At 37.4% G+C, this 24,678-nt stretch overlaps 1 protein-coding gene across 1 annotated transcript in view; it reads right to left on the reverse strand.

Annotated features, from left to right (window-relative positions):
• Positions 1-24,678, reverse strand: part of CRPPA (CDP-L-ribitol pyrophosphorylase A) — a 57,692-nt gene that overhangs the window by 7,281 nt on the left and 25,733 nt on the right. The window contains exons 3-9 of the mRNA XM_087917635.1: positions 22,395-22,544; positions 16,035-16,139; positions 13,236-13,281; positions 7,792-7,889; positions 7,294-7,383; positions 6,206-6,298; positions 5,580-5,702 (exon numbers count right to left, since the gene is read on the reverse strand). Of these exons, the coding sequence (XP_087773761.1) occupies positions 5,580-5,702; positions 6,206-6,298; positions 7,294-7,383; positions 7,792-7,889; positions 13,236-13,281; positions 16,035-16,139; positions 22,395-22,544 (705 nt within the window). The remainder of the gene's footprint in view (positions 1-5,579; positions 5,703-6,205; positions 6,299-7,293; positions 7,384-7,791; positions 7,890-13,235; positions 13,282-16,034; positions 16,140-22,394; positions 22,545-24,678) is intronic.

A 24,678-nucleotide genomic window follows, 5' to 3' on the forward strand; every position in this document is an offset into this window, starting at 1 on the left:
ACAACGTTGCCAGCCAATCAAGACAAAAAAAAAAAAAAAAGCTACAAAACAGACAGAAGATATTAGAAACACCAATCAAGCAGAACAATATATACTATATATATATATATATATATGTTTTCTGAGGTTCTCATGGTATTTATATGTGGATCTTTGGTTGTTCGGGTTTTCTCCCGCGTAAGATTCAAGTATCTAGGCAACGTTTCGATGAAGTCTCATTCATCATCTTCAGGCTTCTGTCTCCGGCTCTGTGCTTTTCAGAGTAATGTGAGATTGCAGCTGCTTCCTCCTTTTAACTGCCAGTGGGGGTGGGACTTGATTGGGTGGGGGCTTGGCTGTGTTCTGATTGGGTGGGGGTGTGTTCTCATTGGTAGGGGTTTGGTTGTGTTCTGATTGGTTGGGGGTTAGCCGTGTTCTGATTGGTTGGAGGCGTGTTCTGTTCAGGTGGGGGCTTGGCTGTGCTCCAGTTAGTCTTAGTTGCTGGGGATTTGAGCTGGTGAGTTGTGATCTTGCTGTTTGGCTTCTAGTTCGTGGTCCTGTTGCATCTTCATAGTGGGTGTCGGTTTGCTTCATGTATGGCTCGGAGGGGTTTGAAGTGGGTAGTGATGCAGCTGTAGTGCAGCTTCTGGTCCATGGTCGTGTCTCATCTTCTGAGTGGGTGAGAGTCTGTTTTCTACATGGAAGTGTGGTGGTGGCATCTTGTGTGGCTCTCATGGGTGTGGGTCTGGTGTCCTTCTTCATGTTAGGTACTCGTCTGTTCATGAGGGCGGGTTTCCAAATGGCTGGAAGGCGGGAGGTGTCATCTCGTTTGTTCATGCTGTGTGGGCGTTTTTCTATCTCTATGGCTTCTCTGATTATTCTGCTGTTGAAGTGTTCGGTTTTGGCGATAGTTCTGGTATTTTTAAAATCAATTTCATGTCCTGTGGCTTTGAGGTGTTGGACCAGGAAGAGGTCGTTTCTTCTTTTTGATTGAGTTCTTATGTTCTTCAATGCGTGCATTTATTCTTCTGTTAGTTTGTCCAATGTATGTGGTAGGGCAGGCAGTGCAGGGATTTCGTATACTCCTTGGTTTTCTAATTCGATTTTGTCTTTGGGGTTTCTTAGGATGGTGGATATTTTTCTGTTTGTGCAGAATGCTGTTTTGATGTTGTGTTTTTGGAGGATCTTGCTGATTTTGTCTGTAGTGCCTTTTATATATGGGAGGAGGGCTTTGCCGTTTTCTTGTTCTCTGTCTTGGATTTTGGTTGGGGTTTCTTTTTGGATTAGGTGGGTAATCTTCTTTCTTTGGAATCCATTGGCTGCAAGTACGTTGGTGAGAGTGTGTAGTTCGGTTTTTTGGTGTTGTTCATCGGCTAAGCATTTTGTTCTGGAGATGAGTGTCTTGGCTACGGAATTGATCTGTGCTGGGTGGTGGTGTGAGAGTGCATGTAGATAGCGGTTAGTGTGTGTTTTCTTCTGGTAGATGGTGTGTCCTAGGGAGCCATTGGATCTTTTGTATACCAAGACATCTAGGAAGCCATCTGACCAGGACTTATGAAAAACTTGAAGTCCAAAGAGCCTCCATTTTATGTGACCTTGCATTCCTATGCAACTGCCGAGATCAAAATTTAATTCCCACAAGCTTCCAATTGAAATTCCACACCAACACAGCAGCCACCAAACGCATCCTTAAAAGAACAGAACTGGCCCTAATTAGAAATGAACTTCACACGAAAAGGTTTCTCCTAGACCAAATCAACAAAGATCTCCTCACACTCCACCTCAGACTCAGCAACAAGATTCACCCTCTACTTTGGGACAAATCCAAACAACTTGCTGTCTGGAGAGCCGAAACACAGACCACCCTCAAGACAGATACTCACACCAACAAACTCAGGAAACTACAACAATGCCAGAAACCAACTCCCCCTCCCCCACAGCCACACATGAAACAAACATTGCACAACATCTCAGACAAGATCCTCACTGAAGCTGAAACCAAGGTCCTTTCAAAAGGATTCAACTTTGCTGTCGCTCCCAAACATATCCCCACAGAAACCATCATATGTGGAGTTGAAACCAGCCTGACCAAAACCAACCCTGATGATGCTAACAAAATCAGACTCGAAATCACCAACATCCTCTGCACTAGCAAACCACCCAAAAGCAACTTATCCAAAGAAGAACAAACTGCACTACTTAACCTGAAAGAAGACACCAGCATAATAATCCTACCAGCAGACAAGGGCAATGCGACAGTGGTTATGAACACATCTGACTACCAAACCAAGCTAACCAACCTACTCCAAGACCCCACATACAAACCCCTAAAGACAGACCCCACCACCTACCTAGAAAAAACTACCAAATCCAAAATAAAAGCCTCCCCATCAGTGAAGAAATCCAGCAACGAATCATACCCAGAGAAAAATCATCCAGATGCCCCAAGCTTTATGGTCTCCCCAAAATACACAAAGAAGGAACCCCACTCAGACCAATAGTCAGCTCCATAGGCTCACCTCTACAAAACCTAGCCAAATTTCTCGCCAAACAACTACAACCTTATGCAGAATCCATCAACTCACACGTAAGAAACTCATTCCAGTTCATCGAGATCATAAAGAAACAAAACTTACAACCTAGCGACCTACTAGTAAGCTTCATGTCATATCCCTCTTCACCCAAGTGCTAATAAAAGAAGCCTTGACAGCCATCCAAAACAAATACAACCCCCAAGCACATCCTAGATCTAACCAACCACTGCCTATCCAATACATACTTCACCTACAATGGACAAAAATACAAACAAATAGAAGGAGCACCCATGGGATCACCCTCTCACCTGTCATCGCTAACCTCTACATGGAACACTTTGAAACACAAGCTCTAGAAAAATACGACCACAAACCCAAACTCTGGCTCAGATACGTAGATGACACCTTCATAATCTGGCCACATGGGAAAGAAAAACTGAACAACTTCCTCACACACCTCAACAGCCTACACCCCAAAATACAATTCACCATGGAAACAGAAGCCAACAACCAACTTCCCTTCCTAGATGTCTTGGTATACAAAAGATCCAATGGCTCCCTAGGACACACCATCTACCAGAAGAAAACACACACTAACCGCTATCTACATGCACTCTCACACCACCACCCAGCACAGATCAATTCCGTAGCCAAGACACTCATCTCCAGAACAAAATGCTTAGCCGATGAACAACACCAAAAAACCGAACTACACACTCTCACCAACGTACTTGCAGCCAATGGATTCCAAAGAAAGAAGATTACCCACCTAATCCAAAAAGAAACCCCAACCAAAATCCAAGACAGAGAACAAGAAAACGGCAAAGCCCTCCTCCCATATATAAAGGCACTACAGACAAAATCAGCAAGATCCTCCAAAAACACAACATCAAAACAGCATTCTGCACAAACAGAAAAATATCCACCATCCTAAGAAACCCCAAAGACAAAATCGAATTAGAAAACCAAGGAGTATACGAAATCCCCTGCACTGCCTGCCCTACCACATACATTGGACAAACTAACAGAAGAATAAATGCACGCATTGAAGAACATAAGAACTCAATCAAAAAGAAGAAACGACCTCTTCCCTGGTCCAACACCTCAAAGCCACAGGACATGAAATTGATTTTAAAAATACCAGAACTATCGCCAAAACCGAACACTTCAACAGCAGAATAATCAGAGAAGCCATAGAGATAGAAAAACGCCCACACAGCATGAACAAACGAGATGACACCTCCCGCCTTCCAGCCATTTGGAAACCCGCCTCATGAACAGACGAGTACCTAACATGAAGAAGGACACCAGACCCACACCCATGAGAGCCACACAAGATGCCACCACCACACTTCCATGTAGAAAACAGACTCTCACCCACTCAGAAGATGAGACACGACCATGGACCAGAAGCTGCACTACAGCTGCATCACTACCCACTTCAAACCCCTCCGAGCCATACATGAAGCAAACCGACACCCACTATGAAGATGCAACAGGACCACGAACTAGAAGCCAAACAGCAAGATCACAACTCACCAGCTCAAATCCCCCAGCAACTAAGACTAACTGGAGCACAGCCAAGCCCCCACCTGAACAGAACACGCCTCCAACCAATCAGAACACGGCTAACCCCCAACCAATCAGAACACAACCAAACCCCTACCAATGAGAACACACCCCCACCCAATCAGAACACAGCCAAGCCCCCACCCAATCAAGTCCCACCCCACTGGCAGTTAAAAGGAGGAAGCAGCTGCAATCTCACATTACTCTGAAAAGCACAGAGCCGGAGACAGAAGCCTGAAGATGATGAATGAGACTTCATCGAAACGTTGCCTAGATACTTGAATCTTACGCGGGAGAAAACCCGAACAACCAAAGATCCATATATATATATATATATATATATATATATATATATACAGAGAGAGAGAGAGAGAGAGAGAGAGAGAGAGAGAGAGAGACTCACACACGTATCTGAAGTTTGGAACTCCTTTTGTACAAATGTATACTTTATAGAAATCACTGTCTATAGTTCCACAAACTCGACATATTTATGTTTTGTTTGTTTTTACTCTGCCTTTAATGTCTTAATGTACCATTGTCCAAAAGTTACTTGTATGGCCAGACTTGGTTGTGAATTGAAGTCACTCACTTTTTGCTACAGGTCACTTCTCAAGTAAGGCAGGTTCTTGGGATCTTCTGTGGGTACATGTAGGCCTTTCCTATCAAAACTCAGGGCTTTGGAACTGAAGGATTAGTCTCTTTGGGCTCTAACAAATTGCTAGCCTCCTAACTCTCCTGCCACACTCCCTGCAATTGATTTCCTTTTACATAACTGAAAATATTGCGGTGGCTAATATGACTCCTACCGAAGCCAAGTTTTCTGTTCACCTGGCTTTCCAAAGTCTCTACTTGCTAAATTTTTTCACCATCCCATATCAGACTTTCACCTCCTGCTTCTAATTCTCCATTACCTGCTTCTGTCCTATAATATCTCTAGGATGGGGTGTCAAAGTCAGAGCCCGCAGGCTGGATGTGTCACGTGCTGTCCCCGCCCGGTTTAGCAAAGGGGAAAAAAGCTTGATACATCATGTGACGCCACCATGGCAACATAAGTTTGACCCCTGCTCTAGGACTTCAGTATTTCTTTTTCTTTTCTTCCCTTTTAATTTCTGTGAATGGCTACTTGGCACCTCAACCACAGGCAGAAAAGCTGAAGCTCCAAGCTGGTAGGAAGTACATTCGCACAATATGCCTATGGCACCGGCTCTCCCCCCACCCCACCCCCACACACGTACTCCCTAACATCAGCTCAGAGTTTTCTTCTGTCAGATTGCTTGCCAGGAACTTCAACCTATTCACACACTGCCTTTATGCAATGCCCATCTAATGACCCTCATGGACTTGGGTTTATAATGGTAACCACTACCAGAATTGTTGTTGCTAAGTGATGCCTTGCTTTACAATCTCATTGTTTAGTAGTGGAAATTTCACTCCCAATTGCTGTCATAACCTGAGGACTACCTGACAGATTTTCCCCCCACTCATTATAGCACATACCTTTTTATATTGTATAAGGACACCATAAAGTAAAATATTTTTCTTTTTAACTTCCTTTGCAAGTACAGTTAAACTTTCAATTCCACTGTTAAAAGATGTATTTTCTAAAGTACCCATGTTTACCTGTAAGGAAGGACATGTACAAATTATTAATTATCAAAAATGCTTATATTTTCTATAGATACAAGGAGAAAGATTATTGATTGCTATTTAACAGTTGATGAAATATTTTTTCTCTGAAATCTTATATACATCTATATTTTGCTTGCAGTTTTTAGCATACTAACCAGAGAATAAATACAACAGATTAGTCTATATCTGAACAACATGCATGACTGAATTCCATATCTTATCAGTTCTTTAAAAAAAATTTCAATTGCATTTTAAACCATTGTTTTTTGTATGGAATAAGAAATCAAAGAAAATACACAACAAAATAAAAAAAAACTTCTAAAAGAGCAATAAATTAAAAAACCAAAATAACTAGTTTAATAATTTTGGCTTCCTTTTACAAAATCTCTTACTTGTTACCAAAGTCACAACAATTCTGAAAAATAAAGTATTAAGGTATTACACCAAACAGATCAAATATTTTATAAGCTGAAGAAAGAAATATCTTTACCTACCAAAATGAGAACAACAGGGTACAAAACCAAAGCACCTGTGTTTTCAAGTGTATCCACCAGCAGTGAGATTTCCTCAAAGCCAGGTAGTTTATTCTAATGAAAAAGGAAATAAAATTCATTTGAGAAATGTGAGATATATGATGTTCCTTTTCTTTTAGAAATATGTGAATTTGCCATATGCTGAATCTGGTCATGTATATACAGTATTTACCTACATTGAATTTAAAGTACTATTAAGATTTATATTTCTCTTGTTCTAAGCAGTTATTCTTTTCTAGTCCTCCATATATAACTACATTATAAATTATTACCCTGTTTATAAATGATTATGCATTTGTTTTCCTATTCTCTGTGCCATTCAGAGCCACAGAATCAGAACAGCTGGAAAGAAATATAAAATGAAACCCCCTTCTTAAGTTCATTTGTGCAGTCAAAAAAATAAAACGTTCATATTAGAGTCAGGGTCTGAATGAAATGTCTTCAACATCATAAACACACTATCTACACTGGATATAACAGTTTTTTATGAACTTTCTGAATTTGTTCAGAAAGTTATTTTAAAGACTTCAAATAATTTGGATCATAACAAATTTGTCCAAGTAAGCGAAGTGCAAACTTATGTTTAAAAAAAAGCTAAAATTGCTAATGAATTTGATGTCTTCCCATAAGTGGTGAATTACTTACATCCTCTGAATCTGAAAGCATATATATTTTGATTTTTTTTTATCTAGCTGCTACCTTTGGGCAAAACATTCTGAATTCAAAATACATATTTCTAGTGCACAATGGCAGCAAAACCATTTTTCCGGAAACTTTGAAAGTGTTTCATGCTCACAATAGCCTTTTTCAAGTTTGAAAAAAATTCAGCTCAAAATATTTCTAAAATGATAAAATAATTGGTTTTACTCTAAAATGCATTACATATAATTTAAGCTATTTTTCCACATTTCTATGAATGTGACAATTTGGTTAATGTATAATACAAATTTAGAAGAAACATTTAAATAATACTATATGGCTAAAATATTGTTTTTAAAATTACATATGTGGTCTTTCACCATAGACTATTTGCTTTCTGTAATACTTACTTTTATGCAAATAAAGTTGTAGCACTGTCCTAACAAAATATTTTGTAGATTGTCATTTTTATGAAGGGTGATTGCTACATTTTTAACATGCTGAAAAGAGAAATAGAAATTGTTTAATAAATTCATTAAAAACTTATTGGTAATGAATTGCTAAAATTGCATGTCTCAAATGACATACAAATTGTTTATTGAAGAATCCAGGATATTATTTGCATGATTTATAAGTGTTCTTCAAAGGAGAAAGAAAAATAAAGTATCACACTGCAGAAGAGAAAAGGCATTTTGCAGATTATTTTCTGACCAACATTAATTTCTTTATTTAACAAATTTATATAACTACCCAAAAGGAACGTAAGAAATTTTACAGAAAACCTGTGATATTTTAACTATGATAAAACCTAATAGAGGAGATGATATATTAAACCTGCTGAACCCAAATAATTATTGACCAACAGCAACTTTTATGTATTGTCTTTACATGTTGCTGAAAATACTCACTTTCACATGATTCCTCATTTTTTCATTAAGGAGAAATCCCACTTGGACAGCATCTTCCTTTATGTCAGTAATAATGCAAACTTCCTGTGATATAGAGTCTGGCAAAGACAATTTTAAAAAAAGAACAAAAAGAAGGTGGAAATTAATTTTCTTAACATTACCTCATTTCCAGAATCCTTTAGTCTCCCTATATATAATCACTATATATAGAAAACAGAATGTTGTTTATGACAACCATTAATATTCATGATGTTTCCAGGCTTAAGTTCTTGGCTAATCATCTGAATGTTTATAAGGGGAATATATTATGGATTGTTCATGATGAATTGTACAAAACAGTTCCAGGAGTCAAAATAATATCTTTTGTGGACATGACTCTTTTGAATTTCATTCATAAAACTGGTTGTTATTGCTGGATATTCAAGGCAGCTCTGTATTTCACTAAGTTCAATTGGTTATTCACTTCCACATTAGATTCAATAAGATACTTTATATTGGACTTTTTAAAAAACCTGTTCTTTATAGAATATACATGAGTCTAAAGGCTACAATAAGATTTTTCTTAACACACGTTATACTTATTAAACCAATTCAACTACAATTTGTTTTTAAGTTTCTGTACCCAGAAATTCTACTGGCTATCTAATGATTATCCTAATTATGCTATGTGTAAAGAATAACTACTAATAAAAAGTCTTGCAACCACCCAAGGGTTTTAGCATCAAATGAATGTATGAATCTTCCTTTATTGGGCACTTTATTAATGAAGGTTATCTGGACCTCTGGATAATCTTCTTCTAAATTATTGAGTTAAAACACAGTAAATGGGATTAGGGAACAGATTATAGAACAATTACAGATAACATTAATGTAAAAGGAGCATTTTTATTTAAGCATCATCATTTTACTACATAGAAAAATGCTGACGAGGTGACAAGTCCAAGCAGGACATACAAAGTTATGAGGTGCCTACAGGCAATTCCCCTGTGAACATAATGACTTAGTGCTTGTTTTTAAAAAAGGTAAGCTGAAACTGGAATTCAGGAGGTCATGTCATCATAAGAATTTGATCAGAGTTCCAAAAATATTAATTCTTCACCTAATTTTAAATATACATTTTAGGGACTACCTTAAAGGCAGACTCAAATCTTTCAAGCTTACATGTTTCAACTAGAGGTTCAAAGATATAGTTACCCTGAGGCAAGAAATCCTTAAAGAGATTCTTTCAGGATGTTTTTATGCTATCCAGGTTCCAACTACTTTTATAAATGAGTCATCCTAACTTCAGGATGAGGTTTCCCTATTTGCAGACTAATAATATGAGAAGAAAAAGGAGAGACATGCACCACATTGTCTGCACATCCAGCAAGTTGCTACCTGCTTTATTTTAAGATTTATTTTTATTAAATCAGTATTCTATTATTTTCCAATCTACTTTCTAAAAGAAATACAAAAACTAAAAAATGCGTAATTATTTTGTATGTGTGTGTGGAGTTCTTGGTGTTCTCTGAACTTAGTTGTTTGCTTGCAGATATTTCATTACCCAACTCCCCAAATCGTCATATATAAAACTGTTTGTTTTTCTTACCTACATCAGTGTTCAGTTTAATAGAATGGAATGTATTCTTTATCAACAGTTTATTCTGCCTACAGGAAAAAAACTTCAATTTTTCCTGAAGCATATGAAACTTATTAACTATATTTGCATAGATAGGATTACATTTGCAATTCAAAGTATCAAATAGAGCTCAAATAATTAAAAATAAGTGATATATTAAATTTGTTCTAAATTATTTTAGGCCATGTATCTCCAGTTGACTTAAAATTACTTTAAAGATCAACAGGATAAATTATAAACTATTATGCGAAATGTAAAAGTATCTATGCAAGCTTTAACAAATATATATGCCATCCATATATCACTAAAAATCTTAGGCAACAATAAAAACACAGAAACAAACCCATTTCAAATAAGCAAACAACCACTCCCCAAAACCACTTGATCCATCCATCCATCCCATTATGCCATTTATGGCTCATTTATAATTAAGACAAATGAATGCTAAAGCAAATATCTACATAATCCCCACTTTTTTTGTTACATTCCACCTGAAGTTTCAAAATAAATTGCAAATGGATTATTTTCCATAGCTATTACAAGAGGCAATTATGTTTGCTTATGCAAAAGCATTAGATACATATTCTCTTTTTAATTTGTCTATGATGTAAAACATTAATAATATCATGACATATGTGAGATTCATCTATTATCAATGAATATTTGGCTTGGATCCAAATTTAAGATGATTCAATCAATAGACTTGTTTGGTGACTAAAAATTTCACTAAGTTGAATGATGACCCTAACGACCCTAATTCTCTGGCAAATTCTTGACGAATGTATCTTTTCTTTTATGTATACTGAAAGTATTTGCACCAAGACAAATTCCTTGTGTGTCCAGCCACACTTGGCCAATAAAGAATTCTATTCTATTCTAAATTCAAATCTGGGTAATTTGATCCCAGAAATACAAAGCATTTATCTCACTGACTACTCTTAAAGGAAATTAATTATGTATCTTTCAACCATTTTCATATGAATAATAACTGTTTTTCAACAATATAGTTAATATATAGTTATATACACATAATATAGAACTATATATAATATATAGTTCAAACTAACATAGAATTAACTTGAAATTATAGAATATGTGATGAAAATATCTGGTTGATTCAGTTTTTAAATTATTTTAAAATATTTAAATTTTTAACATGTAATTATTATTTTAGAGCTATCGCAGATGGTACATGGTCAGAAATCTGAAGCCAGCATAATTGTTTCATTAATTTTTGGAATTTATACATAACAATTTCTCATAAATAACTCAGTGCTTTCTTCATAATTTGTACTTGCTTTGTATGGGAAGAACTTAATCTACCAGCAATGAATACTTTATTTATTTGTTTACTACATTTCTGAAATTAACATCAAACTTGATATTAACTGGTGATTGCCATTAAATAGTTCACAGGGAAACATTCACAGAGAAATATCAAAATTCAGTATGAAGACCCAAAGTGCCATCTGACTGTATGTAGTCCTCATCTTAAAACCACTTAAGTTTCAGTGACATTGAAAATAGTGGCTAATTATTGTTTTTCAAAATTATGACCATTGCAGCATTCTCCTGGTCACATGATCAATCTTTGCAACTGACTCATATTTATGATAGTTGCAGTGTTCCAGGATCATGTAATAATTTTTTGCGAACTTCTAATATGACTGCAAAGTCAACAGGGAAAGCGTTAATTTACAACTGTGTTATTAACTTAACAACTGCAGTAATTCATTTAACAACTGTGGCAAGAAAGGTTGTAAAATAGGGCAAAACTCACTTAACTCTCACTTAGCAACATAAATTTTGGGCTTAATTATGGCTACAAATCAAGGACTACTTGTATGCAAATACATATAAATTAAATGGAAATTTAAAAAAAAACATAAACACAAAATAACTGGTAGACCATTTCCCCAGGAATGTTTACTGGGAGAAAAAATTAATCATCATTGTTTTTAGAATAGTTTATTTATATAAACTAGATAAATCAAATCCATATTTTTAGTCTTGGCATTTTGGGTTATAAGGCTGAGCTTGCATATTTAATCATGGGCACAACGAATTTTTATTATAATAAATTCAATGTCGTTTTACAATATATGTTCATATGTCTTATTACAAAATTTTTTATTTTATTTCCAAAGTCAAAATACAAAACAAAGAAAAAGAGATGAACTAACATTGAAAATTAATTTAAAAAGATAACAAAAAATAACAAATAACGAATATATCATTCACATTGACATTAAACATAAATGTCCACCCTGGTTGAATGCTGAAAAATATATCAAATATATATTATGTATTCTCCTTCCCTTAATGTAACAGGTCTACAAGTAATTATAAACTTTCCCATCTATATTTTATATATATATTCTGAGGTTCTCGCGGGTATTTGTATGTGGATCTTTGGTTATTCTGGTTTCTCCCGCGTAAGATTGGCAGTATCTAGGCAACGTTTCGATGAAGTCTCATTCATCATCTTCAGGCTTGTGTCTTTGGCTCTGTGCTTCTCAGAGTGAAGCTTCTCTGTGCTTCTCTCTGAGAAGCACAGAGCCAAGACACAAGCCTGAAGATGATGAATGAGACTTCATCGAAACGCTGCCAGATACTGCCAATCTTACGCGGAGAAAACCCGAATAACCAAAGATCCACATATATATATATATATATATATATATATATATATATATATATATATATATATACTAGTATTTATATATATATAAATACTATGTTACATAAAAAGACATCCCTGGTGTGAAAATATATTTATTTATCAATCAAATCAATCCAGCATCTGTTCACTATATTTTTTTAAAAATCAATTAACAAGTAACCCAAAAGTAAAAATAATTTTCAAAGCCCCCTGTTAAATACAAACCATGTTATTATATTTAACATGCAGAAAATCTACAAATGGCTGCCAGTCTAAATTATGTAATCCATTGTTTCTAATCAATGCAGTTAATTTCTCCATCTCTGCCAGATGAGTCAAATTTATTCATGTATCTGAATAAATACATGATTTATGATTAATGAATTAGATAATTTGACAACAGTGGTTGTAAAATAAAATATCTGATGTTCACCAGGTTGTTCTAATGCAGAAACAAGGAAGATATATCCTTTCAAATGTTGCTAAACCACTAACTCCATAGCCAATGGTACTTTTATGACATGCTAGGAGTTATGATTCAACACTATTTGAAGGGTCAAAGTTGCTAACTTTTGTTCTATTCAAATGAAAGACAACCATATTGTATTTTTAATAAACACTCCCAAGTGTATACTAGCTTATTTCTATAAGAAATTGCAAAAAATAACTGCTTATACCAACTGCCTTTATCTTTCTCTAACTTGGTCTTCTATTGAAATGATAAATAAACTAATAATACAGAAATGATGAAAAGAAAATCCTACAGTTCTTTCTTGTTAAAAACCCCAAAGGATACCACTCCATATGATAGCAATATATTTGCTATTTGGGATATAAATAATTATAATAGCATTTCTGTTCTTCACAAAGGCAGCACATATACATATCACTCATCTGTTATTCACACTCACTGACCATTTTCCACTAATGTAACATATTAAGCAGAATTTACATTCTACAACAACTCTCAGTGACTAATTTCAGACTTACCAAATATAATTATAGAAATATTTTATTCTAACTGCTGTCCTTTTTATATGAAAGAATTTGCCCCCTTATTTGTCTCAGGTAGAAGGAACTGCAAGGTTACCAAAAAGAATTGGAGATTGTGCCCAAGGCCTAGAAGATAATATGAAAATTGTAGGAACAAGGAAAAACACATACCTTTGATTAAACAATCAGCTGCAAAAAGATCCCACTTGTATGTTACCTAAAAATATAGAGCAATAAATATATTAATCTATAATTGCAAACAGAACAGTGTCCAAAAAAAGCTATTTATATGTAAGTACCTCCAAGAATTTCTTAATCTTATTTTTCTAAAAGATTTAAGATAGATTTTGCAGCATTTAAAATCTACTGAGCATTAATTTTTGACACTTTACAAATACCTTGCAAAGTATGTATTTCATTTAATTATATTATTTATTACAATTTGTAATTAATAAAATAATTAAAATTCATTCAGTAACAGATACATATCTGAAATTATAATCATAATCATTATAATCACCATCAAATCAAGTATCTTTATTATATTTTTTATCAGTTTATGCAATAAAAAAAGGAATGCAATTTAATAATTTATTATCACTGGGTAAAAACAATCAAGACAGTAAAACAAATATCTAATTATGTAACTGCATACTTGGTGAAAAGTATCAGCTATCTAATATGTGACTTAACATCTCTTTAAAAGTAACAAATCTAGCATTTATTAGTATTATTTCAAATTTAGAGATAAAGAGATCATAACATGCCTTAGGATGGGGTGTCAAACTCAAGGTCCATGGGCCATCCTGGAATTTGTAAGGAGCTGGACTGCATCGCTTTGGCCTGGCCCACGGTATCTCGGCATGTGCACATATGCACAGGAGTCAGCAGGCGCACACACACACAGGCCTGGTCCACTCCATCCAGGCATATGCATGTGTGCACAGGGCCAGTGTTGCTTCATCCATCACTTTTGCTCCCACCATCTGTCTTTCCAGCCACTGACCTGTGATTCTTGAACTGCCCTGACTGCTTTGCTCCTGGCAACAGCAACCACTCCAGCTGAAGCCTCAGGGGTGCCCGGTGGCTGCAATCTCACTACCAGCACTGCTCCACCTGGGTGACAGGCCTACTTCTCCAGCTGCTGCCCTGCAATTTTCACACTCCCCCACCTGTTCTGTGGCCGGCAGTAGCAGCAGCCCCATCAAAGAGAGGGTGAGGTAGGGCATGCTGCAGCTGTTGGTGAGTCCCATGGCTATGGCTGGAGTGGCCGCCGCAGGTTTTATTTTTTATTTTTATTTTATTTGTCAATTGCTTACAAGATAATAGGTATAAGTAAAAACATAGTTATGAATACATGGATACATATCAGAAAAATTCAAAAAAATATAAAAGAAACAATAGGACAGGGACTGTAGGCACATTGGTGCACTTATGCACGCCCCCTACAGGCCTCTTAGGAAAGGGGTGAGGTCAATAGTAGACAGTCTAAGGTTAAAGTTTTGGGGGTTTGGGGAAGAAACCACAGAGTCAGGTAGAGTATTCCTGACATTGACCACTCTGTTGCTGAAGTTGTGTTTCCTGCAATCAAGTTAGATCAGACCAAAGGCGGTGTAGTTCTAGGTTTTCTACGTTTAGAATTTCGAGTCTGGTGGCATAAGGTATTCTGCAACGAGTAGCAAGCAGGGGAGTGCAAGAATTGTGTGGTACCAGCTGGAGAGATGGGCTGGCCACATAGGGGAGGGCTGGCATGGTGGGGGCAATGAGGAGGAGGCAGCCTTCAGGGAGCAAGTGCAGAGAGCATGAGAATCACCATGCAGTCACAGCAAGAGCAGGCATGGAGCAGGTTGGGAAGCGTGAGAATCACCGTGCAGTAGCAGGAGAGAAGGGCTGGCCACCCAAGTGGAGGGCTGGTGAGAAGGGACAGAAGCAGAGGCAGCAGGCCAGTACTGTCAAAAATTACATGAATCCTCACATTAGAAGCCAGGACCAGACCTAGGTATTAATACTTAACACATTAACAATCTTCAAGACTGCATTATTGGATGCATTCTAGGCTACTGAACAAAATCCTAGGAAATTCAACTGAAGGTTCATGTGAGATTTATATATGAGGCAAGATGTATTCCATTTAACTACAGTTCAATTTGCTTTTGGAATGTAATTTACATATCAAATTTAGTTATATGTTTGTGTTTTCTGTTGGGTAGCTGAAGTGGTATAATTTGCCTATGCTAGTAATATCTGGTAATATGATCTACAAGTGTTTAGGTTTTCTAACTGTTCAACTTTTTTTTCTTTAATAGAAAGGCAAAATAAAATAAATTCAATATAAATTTAAAAAATAGGACAATTAATATACAGTACTCTCCGTGGACTGGTGGCTTCAAAAGTTTGTGCTAGTAATCCTTGTAATATAATATTCAACCTAAATACCTTAACAAGAATGAAAAAGTACACCTGCCATTCTTGCTTTTTCCTCATGCCAGTCAAACCTGAGAGGCACAATGTATGATAAAGAGACAAGGTTAGTGCTTGATTAATTTCCTTCTTTTGCCACCAAATGTTGATGCCGTTACCAAGGCTGGACTATACCAATCATCATCAGAAGAAAAATAAGTCTCTTATTTGCAGCTCTTGTAGTGAGATTAGGAAAATGCCTCCTTACTATAATGCAGGGGTGTCAAACTCAAGGTGCTTAGATTTGGCCCATCAGGCCGCCCTGGAAACAGCAAAGGGCCGGCCCATGGCCCTCCCAAGCTCCTTTTTTGCTGGCAGAAGGTGGCAGAAAGTCATCACAGCTGAAAATGGAACTTGCAAGTATTAAATGTATTACATTTAATAATGTTTTATTGTAATTTATTATAATAATGTTTTATTATAGCATCCAGACATTAACACATTGTAAAAAAAATCTATATCATGAGAAAATATTTCACTATTAATAAGCAGCTATAGTAATGCTCTTACCTTCCAAAGGTCAGGAGGTCCTTCAATAAGTTTAGCATTTATTTTGCTATACTTTAAAGCTAGATGCAAACATTCTGTTCCATAATCCAAATCATAGTCACTACACTGTAGAAAACAAAAAGAACAAAAAATATAGAATATTTTAAAAATAAAATATGGCATTTAAAATATGCATGTGACCTTCAATGGATATACAAAATTTTAACAAAATAGATTGTATTGCTCTATATCTAGCTAATCTTTCAGAAATGTTGCTATAAACACAATACCTTGCCCCCTCCTGGAAAAAAGGTAATCTTTGTAGTATTTCAAATATTTTTATAGTCATATAGCAGTTTTCATCTCTCTGTGTGTACACTTAAATATTTCCTATTATAATGATAACAATTTTAATGCTGAGCTATCACTTTGGAATCCAACCTCTTTTTGTTCCACAACTATCACTGTGCTTCAATCAAATATTTATTAATATAGTGATTTCTCATAGCATCAGGATACAAATTTAATGACTGGTTGCTTAATGACCATTCAAAGTTACACCTGTAATGTACTTCTGACCATAGCGAAATGCCACACAACTTCCCCTGCACCAGTGGTTGTATTCAGTCAGTTCGCACCGGTTCAGGAGAACCGGTAGCAATAATTTGGCATGGGTCGCCGAATCAGTAGTAACTTCTGGCTGGCCATGCCCCTGAACCAGTCGCCCGGTCACCGCTCACTCATTTGCCCCGCCCGCCCAATTTTTTTTCACCCTGTCTAATGCCCACTCTGCCCAGTCACTCCAATCTCCACACTGGGTCCTCATGGCTTAACCTGCCTTCCCACATGGTGCCTGTACCCCAACTGAGCAGCTCTGATCTTCCTGATCACAGATAAGCCTGCGAGTCGCACTAGCACCCCCCACCATCCCCAGAACTAGCCTCCTCCTCCCCCACCATTCTCCGAGCTTGCCGAGGGCCCACCACCATTCCCGGGCTCATTTATCTGGCTTTGTTGCTGGCGCAGTCCTATCCCAAGTGGTCGCGCTGGCTATGGCCTAGCTTCATTGCATTGCAGCCCACTTCTTCCTTCTCCCAGGAGTGAAAGGAAGAAAGGTGCGGCCGCAGCATGCTGCCTTCTGCCTCCTTCTGGGGGACGATGGAATGAAGAAAGCAAGCGGCCACGACAGCTCCATGCTCCAGCCGCCACCCACTTTCAGCTTCCTCCCTGGGGATGCACTGCTTCTAGCCTGGCCAGTGGCTGGGCAGGTGGCCCTTGGGGGGCATCCCTGCTGCACTAAAGCTGAGAGGGGCGGCGGAGGGGTGCACTGCGCATGTGCAGTAGCCCCAGTACATCCGCCCACCCCACCCTCCAGGAATACTACCACCGCCGCTGTAGCTGCTCTCTGCCTTTCTCCCGGGGATGAAATAAAGTGGCCACGGAAGTAGCATGCTTCGGCCGCCGCTCCCACCGCTTGCTTTCTGCCTTCTCGCGCCGTCTCAGTCAGAACAGGTGTGTGTGTGTGTGTGTGTGAGAGAGAGAGAGGTGTGTGTGTGTGTGTGTGTGTGTGTGTGTGTGTGTGTGTGATTTACATGCATTCAATGTCTATAGTCCAGAGCATTTTGTTCTACAAAGGATTGCATTTGGGAAACATTAAATCAATACTGATGTTCCAGGATTTGTGAGTAATCTGTTAATATTTGCCATCTCCTTCTTATATTTTCTGTTTAGACTCTTGTACACATCCTTAAAAAGACTATTAATGCCAGTAGTACTGTAGTTTCTCCCCCTTTAGATCTCTTGAGAAAGATGTGGCTTCTTGGGAATACATTTTGGAGAAGTATCAAGAGAAATGCTAAAAGGGCAATCAGTTTGGGATTAATTTCCAAATGAAATTGGGTCTTCAGGGTAAGGAGATATGAAGAACTTTCAACTGCAGGTTTCTATAAATCTTATTAGGATATTAATCTCATTTTTTAAATAAGATTTTTAGAAACCTGCAGTTGAAATACAGAAATGGTATAGGGTTCCCCCAAGGTCCCTTCTGGGTGTTATTCTGTTACCTTTCACAGGACCTCTACAGATTTTGGACTCAGTTTTCCTGCCTGAGTAGGAGGTTAGACTAGAACAGTGGTCACCCACTGGTGGGCTGTGGCCCACAGGTGGGCCGTGAGAAAATTTTGGTGGGGCGCAGAGAAATCTCACCCCCAGAGCACCCCCACAAAGCACTTAATCCAAGCTGCGCAGAAACACAAGGCTGCACCACCCACATGGCCCGTGGGACCCCTCCTCGCCCACTCACTCCTTACCTGGCAAACTTGCCTGCTAAATTTCTATTTTTCCTTTTTCTGACCGTCATCTGTTCTGCTGTGCTGGGAGATTTAGATTAGCTAGGAAGCAGGAAATTGTTGGATTTCTTGCTTTCTAGCTAGTCTTTAGGTCTTCGGCTCAGCACAGCCGAACCTCCTTTAGGACTGAACGTTTGCTTGCAAGCAAATTCAGTGCAGACTCACAGCAAGCAAATTTGAAAGACTGAGCTAGCTGATGGCAGATAGATAGATCACTGAATGAATCTGTGATTCTGTGAGGATCTCAATCTGCCTGCCTGCTTTGCCTGATTTTGGGTAAAAGTTGCTCTTTTTTTATAAAAAAATCATTATTTACATGCATGGTGTGTTGTGAGTTAATTTTATGAGTTTGCTTGCTAGCAAATTTTATGAGTTTATTTGCAAACAAATTTTATGTGACAGAGCTAGCCAATGGCAGATAGACTTCTGATTGAATCTATAATTCTGTGAGCAACTTGATCTGCCTGCCAGCTTTGCCTAATTTTGGGTAAAAGTTGCTCTTTTTTATAAAAAAATTGAATATTTATATAAATATTTATAATATTTACATACAAGCCATGCCCAGCCAGTTACATGACCACCAAGCCACACCCACAAATTAAGCCACAACCACAGAACCAGTTAGTGATCCCTGGGATCTAAAATTATGAGTTTGGTGGTCCCTGAGGTCCAAAAGGTTGGTGACCCTTGTGCTAGAAGACCTCCAAAGTCCCTTTTAACTCTTGTTATTCCTAAATAACAAAGAGCCTGAGGATGTTAGAATCTGAATAAGGTCCTGGAAAAGGTGTTAGAATAACAGAATAACACTTAGAAGGGACCTTGAAGGCAACCTATACCATTTCAGGGAAATGGCTGTCCATTCTTTTCTTTAAAACTTCCAGTGATTGACCACCCAGAACATCTGGAGACAAGCAGTTCCACTGGCTAATTGTTCTCCTTAGTTTTATGTTGCTTCTCTCCTTGTTCAGTTGCTTCTTGTTTGTGCTTTGGAAAATACATTGCCCCCCCCCCTTCTTTTTGGCAGCCCCTTAAAAGCCTGTTTCCTATCACACTCTTGGGCAAAGCATGTAAGACATTTCCTCCTTTGAATGGTCCATGAAAGTACATCTCTAGTATGTAGATCATAAAGTCAAAAAATGGTGAACAACATTTTTACAGAACTGAGGCTGGGTGTGACAAGGAATGGCTGGGAGGAAAGGGGCCAGGCAAGGCACCCCTTGATGTGAGTGACATTGAGTTAGCCATGTCCATCCAGTCACATGACTACCATGCCATGACTACCAAGTCACAGGACTGCCAAGCCACACCCACCCAGTCACATGACCACCAAGCCACACCCACCAGGTAAACCATGCCCACAGAACCGGTAGTAAAAAAATTGAATCCCACCACTGCCCTGCATAGTCATATAATTGCAATCTGGATTCTTAGCAACCTGATTGCACTTAACACCGTCAAATACCTCAGCATTATAATTGTTATAATTATAATAGAAAACATTTAAATGTTCACACACAGAGAGATCAGAACCACTGTATGAATCTAAACATATTTGAAATACTACAGATGATGATCACATAATTGCATTTGCCAGCTTCTCTGCTGATCTTGCCAATGGCGAGAGATCAATGAGGAATTCTGCAGGGAAGTTTGCAAGCTGTTGCCACCTGCTGAGAGAATTCCCTCTTGTCTCTGGAAGCTGACTGAAAGAACTCGCACCTGATTTGTGCATGCTTGAGAGTCAAACTTTGAGTTGGCAAGAGATAAAAATCTTTACCTTATAAGGAGACCCAAGCTTGAGCCTGAGCCAAAATCTAAATGTGTATAGAGCCCAAAATCGTTTTGCTTCTTAGTCTTTTCCTTGGCCTATCTCTCTGCCCTTTCACTGTCAAGAACTGTCTGCCAAAAGAGAATCTCATCTCTTGGTTGAGGGGTCTGTGTGTGTGTGTGCATGTGTGTGTGTATTCTCTGCACATGTGCACACGCATGCTGTAATCCTAACCCCAACCCTAACTCAACCCTAACTTCAATCTGGCCAATATTCACATGAGTTTTAGCCTTCCATAAAAACTTTTTCATTAACTTATCCATTTAATATAATTAATAGGAAGTAACCCTGGAATCTCCCTTAAAATATACATATTAATGTAATGTTCACTTAAAAATAACAAATAATACTTAACTTTTAGTTTTTGCAAGTGCATGCACTAAATGAAAGCCTTTCCATAACTGAAGCACTTTTAAAGAAAGATATGGATAAATTATAATTTTATTATAATATAATTAAATTATTATTTTTCCATTATGTTTCAATGTCTTGAAAGCTGTAAAAGATGATCTCTAGTACTAGACTTTAGAAATGAAAAATTACAGGGAAGAATCTCTGTGAGGAATTCTCTCTTGCTCTGAATCTATGAGCATCTATTATCTTACTTTAAAATAAATTGGCAATGACAAACATTCCTGAAGGCATCCTTCTGTGTAATTTAATAAAGGTTTCCACTACTTATCATCCAATGATAGGTTAATTATTTTTTAATTATTTCTGCTGAGTTTTCCCATATTTTAAGTAATTTTGATTGTAATTTTGTAATTATTTTTATCATGAAATTGATCGTTTTGTCTCAGGTCTTTAATTCTAGAGAAATAGCAATAATTCTCTTTAGCCTTTCCATCTTTTATGGATCCCAAATATGCCAGTTACCAAACTTGTAAATTTAATATCAAGAATTTCACTAATAATTCAAAGTCTGCTATCTTTTCTAATTGATACATCTGGAATTAATACAGTTCTATTCAGTCTGTTAGAGAAGAAGCCATCATTCCTTTCAATGGCATATCAATACATTGTACAAGTTCATCCAGTTTTTCTCTCCAATGTTTGGTATTGAGATCTTGATTTGAAGTGAGTGAGGAAGATCTAGATTGAAAATCAGGCCTGTCATATGTTATGTCTTTTCTATCCTGCTCTACGGAGTAGAAAGTTGGTCTCTGACAGAAAGCCACTTGAAGAGACTAGAAGCATTTGAAATGTGGATTTACAGATATCTGTTACATATAAGCAAGGTTGACAAATGCAGAAATGAGGAGGGGATAAGCTGCCTGGGAAAGTCAAGTGAAATCATCAAAACCATTAAAAAGCAAAGGTTATTTCGGACATGTGATGCGACACCCAGAAAAATATGGCATACTTCACTTAATCCTTCAAGGAAAGATTGAAGCAAACGATGTCCATGCAGAAGAGTACCATGGCTTCAAAGTCTAAGAGGCTGGTTTAGGCAACATTCAGCAGCATATTTTTGTGCAGCTGCTGATAAAAATAGGATTTCTAACATGATTGCCAATGTCCAATAACAAATATGGCACAAGAAGAAGAAGAAGAAAAAGAGGACGATCTGTTTAATTTATGAAATAAAACGATAAAATATTATAATATTCACTAAGACAAATTTAAAAAGTTCAGGCACAAATCATTCACGATGAACTATCTACAAGAGCAATTTATACCCATAGATTTGAACAGGATAGAAGGAAATCATGAAAATCAGATCTGCAGAAAGCAGGAATCCTGCCTCCCTCTCAGCCAAAAGACAATTGAAGGGCAGAAAAACAGGTCAGAAAGTGGATAGAAGGGCACCTTCCAAAAGAAATAAGCAGAATTAATTGGAGCTGCAATTTTGCCAATGTCAATCCCAGTTTATTCCCACTGGTTTCATTCATTCTAAATTTCCTATGTGTAGCATTTGGAAGTAGGGTAAGAGATAAATATGACATTTCCAGAACCTCAGATGATAATGACATACAGGTGGTAAGAGATAGTCAATTCCTTGGGAAATAGTAATCTGCTCCTGTAGCAGGAGAAGGAGGCTGACTATCCTGAGATCTAACTATATTCAAGCACAAGTCAAATACCTAACCAAGAAAAAGAAACATTACAACAACTTCTTTAAAAGAATTTGGAACTTCCAGGTGAGGAATGGCATTTAATACTAATTCTTACTATTATACTGAAGGCAAAAACCAAACTACTTACCTGAAGATATGCTTGATGGAGTTTATCAAATAAGAAAGCCTGAGGCATTTCACTTGCTCTGTACTTGGCACGATCTAGTGAATGGTCTAAACATCCCTCTGTAGTTGAAGCAATAACTGTGGAGACAAGAGGACGGATTGCTCCTGCTGCCTAGGGTACAAAAAAATGTCAGCTTTAAAACAAGTCTAATCAAATTAAAGAGTTTAATCTTCACATACATTATTAACCGAATATAGATACAGATGAATTCCATGTGAATAAATGACAGACCAGAATTACACAAAATATTTATATATCAGGTTCATGCACGATCAACTAATTGCACTAGATAACAACATTATTCAATGATACACAAATAATTACTCTAAACTCTTGTTTATATTTTCTGAGTTTTCTAAATGGAAAATTCATTATCACTACTTGATAATGAAGCTAATCAGCAAATTGACATAGTTTATTTAACTGGCTCTTAATATTGACTGAATGCTTTATGAATGTATGGCAAAGTTTTTCTGAATTTGTGTATCAAAGACTTTCTGAACAATACTGAAAATATTGCTGACTATGCCTTCAAGTGGAATAAGACTACATGATCAAATGTAGATCAGCCATTATCAAAAAATAACTTATTACAGTAATCATTGTGAAACAGTTTACTTATGTCAAAACTTTTAATTATTTATACATTTAATTTCTGGTTAATTGATTATATAACTATAAAACATTTGTTTGCCTATTAAATTTTATTGAATATCTTTGTAAAGGGTACTGCAATATTAGAGCAACTTAATTTAGTCAATGGATAGTACCATTCTAAAAATACAAGTTCCAGGTAAAACTGGCAGAAATTCAACAGAAGGAGGAGATCATTTGTGGGGGGAAATGTTTTGCTCGTGATGGGAAGCAGTCTCTGCTCTTCTTGCAGGATCTTTCTTGGTGCCTCAATGCTTGGTAGGCCGGTAGCATTTCGATATGCCTATTGATGGAGTTGTTGAAAAACCAGGCTTCTTTCAGTAAGCGTCTCCCTTTGGTTGCATTATGTGCAACAACTTTGGCCTCTTGAAAATTAAATATGTGATTGTGTTCTGTCATATGTGTCCAGATCTAGGTGCGCTGCTCTTTGCGCCATTTTTTTCACAAACAATCTCCTCCTCCTGTTGAATTTCTGCCTTAGAACCTATTTTACATTTAACAGCCCTACATATGAACAGATAAAAGGTACACTTATGGGATCTCCAAACTCGGTTGTGATTGCAGAGGCCGTCCTCCAGAAATTAGAATATGATGGAATGAAAATATACAAGCCCAAGTTTTGGGCATGTTATGTCAATGACACGTTTGTCATTATTAAACAGCAAGATAAGACCAGATTTATGAAAATCCTCAATTCCATATACCCTAACATTCAGTTCACAATGAGGCCAATAATACACTGACCTTCCTGGATGTACTAGTCAGCCTTAACCCAGACACCGGTGTACACCTTAACACAGGTGTACATCGAAAAATCATGAACATGGACCATATTTTGCACAATGAGAGCAATCATCCCACTGCACACAAAGTCAGTTGTATTCGGGCACTGTTCAATAGAATAAGTACCCATTGTAGCACATTAACAGTCAAAGCCAAAGAGTGGGCATACCTCTATCAAGTCTGTAAGCTCAATGGTTATTCTATGGACTTTATCTGAAGATATATTACACCCAGAGCGGAAGGTGCTAGTGGAACATCTGCATAGAGGGTGCTCCCATATATACAGGGAGTATCTGAAACTGCTGCACGCATTCTCTTGACACATGAGGTCAAGGTGCATACAAGCTGTATCAAACATTGAGAATGACAGTGATGTGCCCAAAAGAAACATTACCCAAAGAACAGGCATCTTCGGTTTATCGTATTAATGGTAATAACTGTGCAAGCAACTATGTAGGGGAAACGGCCAAGCGGTTACAGACAAGATTATATGAACATGAATTGGCTGTCCAGCGCAAAGAGCAGCACTCCCAGATCTGGACACATATGAAGGAACACAATCACATATTTAATTTTCAAGAGGCTGAAGTTGTTGCCTGTGATATAACCAAAGGGGGACGCTTACTGAAGGAAGACTGGTCTTCCAAAAACAACTCTATCAATAGACGTATCAACTGCTACTGGCCTACCAAGCATTGAGGCATCAAGAAAGATTCTGCAAGAAGAGCAGAGACTGCTTTCCATAGTGAGCAAAGCAACAAATGAATCTAGTGGACAAAACAAAGGGGCCTTTAAGATAGAAGTCTGT

Source organism: Pseudonaja textilis, chromosome Z (genome assembly GCF_049901715.1).
Source record: "Pseudonaja textilis isolate UNSWEBS1 chromosome Z, rPseTex1.2, whole genome shotgun sequence".
Classification (NCBI taxonomy): domain Eukaryota; kingdom Metazoa; phylum Chordata; class Lepidosauria; order Squamata; family Elapidae; genus Pseudonaja; species Pseudonaja textilis.